We start from the raw sequence: 11,273 nt of genomic DNA on the forward strand, positions 1-11,273 counted from the left end.
TTTAGTATAAATTATTATGTTATACACATTTTCCTCAGTAATACTTCAGCTTCCGGGTTCATTTTCCAAAATGGTGTAATACGAGACCTGGCTTTTTAAACACCGTGTTAATCGGGTTTATTTTACAAACAACCCTATAATAAACAAATGGCGGCGTAACATGGAGATCCTGTCAGTGCTGTTATTAAGGAAGTTATATTGCGTGTGTTCCGTTTTAAGATACAATAATGATAATAATAAAGTCACATCCAAGGCTAACTTTGGTTAATGTAAACAAGCAAAATAAATAAATACATATTTTTTCTTATTCGGACATGTTGAAGTAATTATTCTGATGTATTTGATTATGATACATTTTCTTTAACATTTAAAACTCAATTCCTTGTGTGCTGGTTATACGGAGTCACGGAGGCTGATCTGAACACAAACACCACACAGTTCACACAGCATTTTAATAAACTGACGAGATTTAAGAAAATAAACCCTTTATACAAAATAACTGTAGAATAACGGGTATTATGTGATTTTAATATATAAAATATGGCGTAAAAATGTGCTGTTATTATTATTTGTCTATTTTATTTTTTCAACCTTGTTTGCTGGATTATTCCTTTTTTTTTACAATCATACAGAACAGGACAATACAGCAATACACTGGAAACGGCAAATATTTGAAAAGGAAATCATAATACATTTTTTAAAATAGAAAGAGACACAAGACAGAGGAATAGTTTGCCAATAGTTTATAATAATGATAAATATATTACTTAAAACAAAACAAAAAAAGACATTTCTTAAATAAACAATAAATGGAGGGAGGCTTTCCACTAGTTTGTAATTATATATAGAAAAGAGGTTGGGGGGTTGTTTATAACAATAATTATATTGTTTTTAAATAGGAAAAAAAAGGGAGGGAGGTTTTGCCACTATATATATATATATATATATATATATATATATATATATATATATATATATATATATATAATAACAAAATTATCTTAATTAAAAAGATGGATGGAGGTTTTTCCACTAGTATATATTATATATATATATATATATATATATATATATATATATATATATATATATATGAACAGACTGAGCTTTTGCCCCTACTTTATAATAATTATATATATATATATATATATATATATATATATTAAAGAGATAGATATTATTATTTGTTTATAATAATCATGGTATTGTTTTTAAATAGAAAAAAAGTCAGGGAGGGAGGTTTTGCTACTAGTTTGTTATAATAATTATTATTATAATGTGAATTCATGGCAGGACAGGGCAGTCTGAGCTGCTCAACGAAGGACAGAAAGGGCTGCCATGCTTTGTAACATTTAGCCGTTGAACCCCGGAGGGTAAATTAAAGGAGCAATCGCTACCTGCAAGGTGTGAGAGTTGGTGTCGAGCACTGATGTCCAGACAGGAGCAGGGTTGCCAGACTGGGAGGAATGCACCATTTTTTGGGAGGAAACCAAAGCCATGGGAGGAAATATCGCGTGGGAGGGAAGGATATGAAACGAGGCTAAAGTAAAAACAGGAGGGTTCTTCCCATATTATAATTTTCCCACAGTGCTCTCATTTGTTTTAAAATAGGAAGCCCGCTCTGGAACAGTGCTGATGCACGACCCCACTCGTCAATAATATAGGGTTCAGTAGTTCAGCGCCGCCTGGCTGCTCTCATTAGTTGTGTGTTGTGCAAGTTGCTATGAATCTGTGTGTATTTCATTAGCTAGACACCATGTCCATTTATGTTGTAGTATACACTAAACTGCAATTAACTATTACTAAGTTTGGTTTATAAATCACTGTATAAGTCATTTTACCGTAACAAATAGTACTAGCCAACATATAAACAATAAACACAACTTGACTGTAGTGCTCACAGTAGATGCCATATGCAGAACTTGTCTCTTGATTCACCAAAACATTCTGCCACCGTATGTATATTTAAAGTAAACACCATACATTAAAAAATATACAACTATTGAGCCAATAGATATTTAATTAATAGAACTAATTACTGTTGAACCCGTCTCAGAAATAACTGGAAAAGTCATTGAGATAAAGCAAATAGAACTTTAATCAAGCTGGCTTGGAAGCACCACGTCAGGGAATTCCTTCAGTGAGAACTTAATGTTTACAATCATGAGTGCAGCTTTATAGGAAAATGACGTAGAATATTGTGGCCGTTCATCCAATCAGAAGGTACAAGTCTGAGTCCGTTTACAATCTGTCTTCCCGTGAAGAGGTGATGGATCCAAAAAGCAGATGTCTGTCTTTGATGTGCACCAGGAAGATGCGATCCCACGGTCATCATTTAACAACTGTCGATAACAATAATAATAATAATAATAATAATAATAATAATAATAATGTCTCATTAACAGAAACAGTTCCTGCCTATCTGGAGAAACGATTAAGTCCACAAACAGATTTATAACAAACAGCTGTAGGCTATTTCGGCACTGTGTGATCTTTTATTACTGACAGGAGTTTCTAACAAATGAACCTTGTTGACCTTTTGCTTAGCTTGATGAAGGTAATTTGCTCAGTCTGTATACAAGCTATTTCTACTGCTAGTATTATTATAAAACATTATATAATTATTACAAAACACTTTCTTCAAAATTCCTATACAGGGTCTTCATTACTAAAAATATATTCACTCTACTGACACAGGAGTGTATAGGCCGATACGAATCATGATGCTCATCACAATATCAGTCAGTGAGGTGGAGTCCATGTTAATTCTTCTGTTCAGTTAAAACTCACCCAAATAATCATCACTACTTCACTATTATTGTTATCTGTTGCATCTTTCCAATCAATCTACAAGATCTGTGTGGGATTTAAATATAAGAGCTGTTGGATTTTAGTTTTCTTCCCCTCTCACTGTATGTAGCTTTTCAAATTTTTAAACAAGTGTAAAAAACTTGAATCAATCTGCTTTCAAAATAAAATTGAAACAGGATAATATAATGAAAATACAATATGTGTGTAATAGTATGTGCCATGTGTCTCACGACATCAATGTAGTGTTATTAACTTGGTATTCCATAGCCACCGAGTTCAAATTGAGCCTATTTACAGATGTATAAACAAAACAATTTTCACACAATTGAAAAAATATTAAAATTAGCTAAAGCGGCCATTAATTGTTCTATTAGCAGTCCTGCATGGGAGGGAGGGCTATCCTGACCAGCCTTGTGTCATTCAATACAACTCAGGTGTGCACTGTCCTAATTAGTTACAGGTGACGTATTTAACTGCCCCCTGGACCTCTGTGCCACCAGTCAGCGCCAGCAGCCTTCAGTGCCCCCCTTCCGAAGGGCCCCGTCTCCAAAGGGCAGGGACTCTAGCTGTGGGACTCCAGCGAGGAGAAGACAGAGAGGAGACGCCGCACAGCAACAACAGGCAACCATGACGATCTCTCCGATTCCTGTCCTGCTCTATCCGTCTTCTCGGTGTGCACCTGTGCGCCATTGTTTCCCTAATCCCTCCAACCTCATCTCTCTGCCTCTCCCCTCCTCCTCCCTCCCCTCTATTCCCCTCTCTGGAGGCCTGTGGAACTGCCACTCAGCTTCCAACAAAGCCGACTTCATCTCTGCCTTCTCCCACCAGTCTCTGGATTTCCTCACTCTCACCGAGACATGGATCTCCCCGGACAACTCAACCAGCCCTGCCGCCTTATCCTCTCTGTTCGTCCTGTCCCACTCCCCTCGTCTTACCGGGCGGGGAGGAGGAACGGGTCTCCTGCTCTCCCCTTCTCTCCTCTTCTCTGTCCCCCCTCTCTCTCCTCTATTACGACCCACAGCTTTGAATTCCATGCAGTGGAAATCACCTCTCCCTCTCACCTCTTCCTTCTAGTTCTCTACCGTCCACCTGGTCCACACAACTCCTTCCTGGATGAACTCGACTTTCTTCTCTCCTCCCTCCCCTCACTGTCCTCACCTACCATCCTTCTGGGAGACATCAACATCCACCTCTCCAACACCTCCCACTGTGCCGGACTTCGTCCTCTCCTTCACTCTTTTAACTTCTCTCTCTCCCCGTCTCCCCCCACTCACAGGGCTGGCCGCCAGCTAGACCTCATCTTCTCTAGAGGCTGCTCCCCTTCTACACTCTCCGTGACACCCATGAACATCTCAGACCACCACTTCATCTCCTTCTCCTTTTCCCTCCCCTGCCTCCCCACTCCACCCACTCCCTCTGTCACCTACCACCCCAATCTCTGCTCTGTCTCCCCCTCCACCCTTGCCTCCACTGCCCTCACTCTCTTACCTTCCATTGACTGTTTTTCCCATCTATCTGTCAACTGTGCTACCTCCTCTTTGTTCTCCTCCCTCACCTCCTCCCTTGACTCTCTCTGTCCTCTCACGTCTCATCCTGCCCGTCCCTCCCCTCCTCAGCCTTGGATCTCTACTGTTCTCCGCTCAACCCGAACTAGTCTGCGTGCCGCCGAACAGAAGTGGAAGAGGTCCAAACTCCCAGTTGCCCTCGAACTCTACCACTCTGCACTGTCCACATTATCCTCCTCACTCACCTCAGCCAAGAAGTCTTACTTCCAATCACTCTTCGAATCCACTGTCAACAGCCCTCGCAAACTCTTCTCTACTTTCTCCTCCCTCCTTGCCCCCACTCCCCCTCCTCCTCCCTCGTCTCTCACTGCTGATAATTCCACCTCCTTCTTCTCCTCTAAGATTGCAGACATCCACACGCTCTTCAATACTCCACCCTCCTCTCCCATCACCCCCAAACCTCCCACCGATCAAGCTTCCTTTTCTTCATTCTCACCTCTCTCAGATGCTGAAGTTTCCTCTCTCCTCCTACGTCACAAACCTACAACGTGTGCCCTGGACCCTCTCTCTTCTCGCCTCCTCCAAACGACCGCTCCTGATCTACTCCCCTTCATGTCCTCCCTCCTCAACTCCTCCCTCCTCTCTGGCTGTTTCTCCTCTCCGTTTAAACAAGCTGCTGTCATCCCACTGCTCAAGAGACCAACCCTTGATGCCACCTGAAGACTCTGTATAGGATGTTGAAGAAAGTGTTTTGTGATAATTATATAATGTTTTATATCAATACTAGCATTAGAACTAGTTTGTATACAGACTGAGCAGATTAGATTTAGCAGGACAAGTAAAGGGTCAACAAGGTTGGTTTGTTAGAATCTCCTGTCAGTAATGAAAGATTACACAGTGCCGAAATAGCCTACAGATGTCTGCTGTGAATGTGTTTATGACTTAATCGTTTCTCAAGATAGGCAGGAATGTTTCTGTTAACGAGCAATTGACACTAGGTAAATGACAACCGTGGGATCGCATCTTCCTAGTGCACATCAAAGACGGACATCTGCTTTTTGTATCCATCACCTCTTCACGGGAGGACAGATCGTAAACGGACCTGGACCTGTATCTTCTGATTGGATGAACAGCCATAAGATGTTACGTCATTTTTCCTATAAAGTTGTACTCATGTTTGTAAACATTAAGTCTCACTGAAGGAATTATTTCTGACGTGGGGCTTCCGAGCCGACTCGATTAAAGTTCTATTTGTTTTATCTCCGCGACTTCTCCACTTATTTCTGAGACGGTTCTACACCACCTCTCGTCAGAACTACTGCCCTGTCTCCCTACTCCCCTTCCTCTCAAAGACTCTCGAGCGGGCGGTCCACTGTCAGCTCTCTGACTTTCTGTCCCAACACTCACTCCTTGATCCTCTGCAATCCGGCTTCCGCACAGCTCACTCCAGTGAGACGGCTCTCCTGGCTGTCACTGACTCCCTCAGCTGTGCTCGGGCGGCCTCCCTTTCCTCAGTCCTCATCCTCCTTGACCTCTCCGCAGCATTTGACACCATTGATCACTCCATCCTCCTCTCCTGCCTCTCTAACCTTGGGATCTCTGGGACTGCTCTCACCTGGTTCTCCTCCTACCTCAGCGACCAGACCTACCAAGTGACATGGTGAGGCTCCTCATCCACCCCCCAACCTCTCCTCACAGGCGTTCCCCAAGGCTCCGTCCTGGGCCCCCTCCTGTTCTCTCTCTACACTCGCTCCCTGGGACCCCTTATCACATCCCATGGTTTCTCCTACCACTTCTATGCTGATGATGCCCAGATCTTCCTGTCTTTTCCCTCTTCCGACCCTCTCATACCCTCTTGCATCTCTTCCTGCTTATCTGCTATCTCCACCTGGATGCACTCAACACCACCTCAGGCTCAACCTTTCCAAATCTGATCTCTTCTTTTTCCCTTCCTCCTTCTCACGTTCTGATCTCTCCATCTCAATCCCCTTGGAATATACGACACTCTCCTGCATTTCTTCCGCTAAAACTCTAGGAGTGACCCTCGATCCTGCACTCTCCTACACCCAGCACATCACCACGCTGACACGCACGTGTAGATTCTTCCTGAGCAACATTATAATTATTATTATTATTATTATTATTATTATTATTATTATTATTTTTATTACTTGTCAGACTCCCTTATCCAGGGCGACTTACAACATAAGTGCAACATACGCCGAATCCGCCCCTTCCTCACTGACTACTCAACTCAGCTGCTCGTCCAGTCCCTGGTCCTCTCCCGCCTGGACTACTGCAACTCCCTCCTGGCCGGCCTGCCTGCAACTACTACCCGCCCGCTCCAGCTCATTATTTTTTTAATGCTTTGTTGAAAAATGTTAATTTAGAGGGTTTAATTAGGTGTAAGAATATGAGGAATTAAGAGGGGTGTGTTGGCATTAAACACACAGATTTCCCTAAAATGAAGCTACTGAAGGATCACACTTGCATATAATACTGTGCGCTTGGATCCTTGGCTGGATCAGCCTCAAGGTGAATTCATGCAGATCATGCAGATCACCCTCAGCACTAATCTGATCTCATATTAGTAAGGTATTGTGGTAACTTACACATCAACCCAGCCTTGTTTTCAGAGGACTTGACCGCGGTGGCTTATGTGTATGGGTGTCACTAGATAGCAGGACTTCAGCAATTATTATTTCCCCAGAAAAGTACTTACTGATGAAAAACAATAACCGCAATGATAAATTTAAGGTAATTTGTCTGTTGCAATGTTTTTCTGTATCAGCATCTTGTACACCTGCAGTGTCCCTGCCCCGGCACTGAGGGGAGAGAGCTCCTGAGACTGCTGACTGAGCACACCGGCACGGCATTCACACAGATAAGGACCGAGATAAGCAAAGCACCGAGAGCTGCGAGCCTCTTGTGTGAAACTGACTCCCTGTATAGATTACAGAGTTCACCTGGTCACAGCGGGACTAATCACACAGCGCCAGCCAGACCTGAACCATCTGAACAAACAGCTTCCCTGGAAAAGGCCAACACTAGGTCTCCCATAGGAATGAATATGTTTTATATCCGGGTGCCGCAATGCGATTGGATATGTGTGTTCTCATCCGGCCACAGATGTAGTAAAGTTTAGGCAATGAATCAATTAATTAAATACTCTTCAGCAGTTAATAATTACTAATGTTTGTGTGTGTGTGCCATCAGCTCCTTTGTGTAAATCATACAACCTTATTTTGGGAAAAATTGACCTTCCTGGTTAAGAAATGTAGACTTGTGGTAAAGAAGTTGTCTATGACAGCAGCTTGGAAGCTCTGTGTTTTATAAATGCAGGCCTGTGCTCACATCAGATAACTCTTCCAAGCTGGATTCTGCAGTCAGCGCTTGTATCGAAATCATCTCTCTGCTCTCTAATAACTGTTTTGTATGGCTAATCACATACAATGCAGAATTAACATTTGGTAAGAGAATTATTCAAGCATCCTAAATTATCCTCCACTAATATGGTCATCAGACCAGACCCTCCCTGGAATTGCAAGGAAGTGGCGGCCAGTTACAGAATGAAGCTGCTAGCAGGCTTGGTGAGTATTTCTAAATTCAGAAGTAAAGAGACAAAAGATTACAGCTGAACACTTAACTAAAAAATAAAACAATAATGCAATATCATCCCACCATCTATACTCTTTGTAGATTATAGAACAGAAATTGTTTCAACACATTAACAAAATCAACAAGATACTTTTTATTGTCAAGTTTCAAATATTATATTACTATAAAATAACACCTGGCTTGTTTGGTATCAACTGTAAGGTCATGCTTTGAGGGACTTGAAAATGTAAACGATAGAGTTAAAACTTGACAATATAGAGTTAGAAACTAACATTTGTGCCATTTTCCTCAATACACTTCCGCAGGAAGCAAGGGAGAGGAATGGCAAGGGCTGTGTGGATTGAAACCGAACTTTAATTACCCCAAACCTGACCAATCTGAAGTTTGGAGGTAAACAGATTTTAATCTCTGTGTCTGAAACATATACAAACTACAAGTTAGACCTAGCAATTTGGAATGAAACACATTGTTTTTCAGCCCTGGGAGTAGAAATCCAGGAAGATTGGAAAGTACCAAAGTGGAAATGCAGAAAGTAATCAGGTCCAGAACTTGTGCCGGCACAGCATTCACACAGACAGGGACCGAGATCTGCGAGCTGCGAGCCTCTTGTGTGAAACTGACTCCCTGTATAGATTACAGAGTTCACCTGGTCACAGCGGGACTAATCATACAGCGCCAGTCAGACCTGAACCATCTGAACGAACAGCTTCCCTGGAAAAGGCCAACACTAGGTCTCCCATAGGAATGAATATGTTTTATATCCGGGTGCCGCAATGCGATTGGATATGTGTGTTCTCATCCGGCCACAGGCGTAGTCAAGTTTATCAAGGCAATGAATCAATTAATTAAATAAAGCTGCTTTATGTAAATCATACAACATTCTTTTGGCAAATATATACATCAATTTATAAACCTTCCTGATTGAGAAATATAGGCTTGTGGTAAAGAAGTTGTCTTTGACATCAGCTTGTGTTTCACAATACAGGCCTGTGCTCACGTCAGATAACTCTTCCATGCTGGTCTTCACAAGGCCAGGCCCCTCACTAACAAGTGGACACAGTGAGACTCCACAGAGACTCCATCACTGAACTCCAGTTGGAGTCAGCACTGCAAGATTTTGTGAAACACAGGCATTCAAGGTACACTATTCCATAAAACAGGTCAACGAACACAAATATGAACTATAGGCTGGTAACAGAAGCTTCAGCTAGCTCAGTGTGATAACAAATAAGAAAAGGTGACTTAAAACTAAATTAATGACACTTCAATAATTCTACTGAACAGTTGAAACTTCACTTTACCAGGTTTAAACACTGACATCCACATTCATTCATAATCTTGATACATTGTAATAAAAAGATAATTTAGCACAAGAAATGCAAGTGTGCTATCATTTTATATATTTGCTCAAATAAACATAATTAAGATTGCAATACTAGCAACACTGCACAGAGGTACAAATACACACACAGACAGACTCACTCACTGATTTGAAACGTGTATTTTTCCTTTTGAAGAAAAGCTGAATTCTGCCCAACAGTTCAACCTTATCATTCTGCATGTGAAATCATCCCTCCCAGCCCAGCCCCCTCCCTCGCAGGGACTGTATATTAGGAGCCTCTGTTTCTCTCTCGGCTCACAGACTCTGTCAGCTTCTCCTGCACAGTCCTCTCAGACACAGTCCTCTCAGACACCATGAGCAAGATCATCGTCTATGAGCATCCTGACTTCCAGGGGGTCAGCAGAGAGTTCACCTCTGACGTTCCCAACCTGAGGGACGTCCACTTTGACGACTGCATCTCCTCCCTGAAGGTGACTGGGCAGCCCTGGGTGCTGCACAGGGACCCCGACCATCAAGGGCGGCAGTGGGTCTTTGAGGAAGGAGACTACGCCAGTGTGGAAGAGCATGACACCATCTCTTCCCTGCAGCTGGTGACCGAGGACCTGTCAGACCCTCAGATCATGCTGTACGAGCACTCAGACTTCCAGGGCAGAAGCATCGTCCTCACCTGCGAGACCAACCTGTGCCACGGCTCCTTCAATGACATGGCGTCCTCCCACAGAGTGCAGAGAGGAGCCTGGGTCCTGTATGAACATCCAGACAGAGGAGGGGTGCAGATGGTGGCCAGAGCTGGTCATGACGTGCCTGATTATGGTTGGTTCCATGACCGGCTGTCCCACCTGCGCCCTCTGAAGCCGGGGAAGCCAACAGTGACAGCGGAGATCCTGTGGGACAAGAAGGAAGAGCAGGTGAAGTCCGTCAACATCGACTCCATGTGCAGCACTTGTCTGACATGCTTTTAGGATGTTGATCTGAAAGTTTGTAACAGATTAACTAGATTGCTAATCTTCAATTCAATTATGTGTTTACATTTTTAATGATAATCTTAAGAATTGTGTGATCTCCTGCCGAGAAACTCCATTGGAAAACATCTCAAACTTCTATGTTAAATCCTGAATGTTATTAAAGTGGAGGGCACTGTGCAGCGATACTGTACAGCACGGCTCTGCCAGCGTTCACTGGGAAATGGGTTAACCTTTGGCAATTTTTATTTTAATTTGCATGTAATTCTTTAATCAAACCACAGTAATGAATAAAGAAAATCAGTTTGTAGAGGTTGACTTATTATTTGTGGCGCTCATTTGTACACCACCAGTGATGTACTATTGTGAACAGTGTGTTCTCATGTCTACACACACACACAAAGATCTCTGTCCATGGAGGAGGTACAGCACAGGCGCTGGGTGTGTGCAGTACTGTCATACTTACTGCTGTATGGGCTGTAGTGAAGGAAAGAGAAGAGTTTATTACAGAATCTTGTGGAGAGAGAAGAAAGAATGTCTTGCCTTCCACAAATAAACATCCCTAATAGTTGATGTAGCCACTACACACCTTCAAAGGGTGAAGGTGCTTCTATGGTCAGATGACCAACAGGCAACACCATCTAGTTTAAAGGGGGCAGGGTCCTCTGTGATACTTTTACATTTTACACCTTCCAGTGCCGAGGGTCTGTAACTGGGCGAGCAGCTGTAAGGTGCACCATGCTAGGAGGAGGCAGTATTGAGATTTCACATACGAAATGTTATTGCTTCTAGAAGTAATTTTAAAATGCTGCTGTATAAATACTTATTGTGCATGTGCAGCAGAAATAGAGATAAATTGTTTAATGCAAAGTCACGGGTTGAAACTAAACAGTAATCACATTTTTCTGTTAATGGTTTTCTGGCTGAACAAGTTCTATAGAGTAATTCAAGAATTCAAGTAAATTCATACCAAACTAATTATAGAGTGAAACTCAAACAGGTCAGAGTATAACCAACAGGTGTGAAATCCATATA

At 42.5% G+C, this 11,273-nt stretch overlaps 1 protein-coding gene across 1 annotated transcript; it reads left to right on the forward strand.

The window, feature by feature from the left end:
- The first annotated feature begins 9,588 nt into the window (after positions 1-9,588).
- LOC136712401 (epidermal differentiation-specific protein-like) lies at positions 9,589-10,548 on the forward strand. The gene has a single exon (XM_066688962.1). It carries the CDS (start codon positions 9,630-9,632, stop codon positions 10,236-10,238), a length of 609 nt encoding a protein of 202 aa, XP_066545059.1. The 5' UTR covers positions 9,589-9,629; the 3' UTR covers positions 10,239-10,548.
- The last annotated feature ends 725 nt before the right edge of the window (positions 10,549-11,273 follow it).

Source organism: Amia ocellicauda, chromosome 2, assembly GCF_036373705.1.
Source record: "Amia ocellicauda isolate fAmiCal2 chromosome 2, fAmiCal2.hap1, whole genome shotgun sequence".
Taxonomy (NCBI): domain Eukaryota; kingdom Metazoa; phylum Chordata; class Actinopteri; order Amiiformes; family Amiidae; genus Amia; species Amia ocellicauda.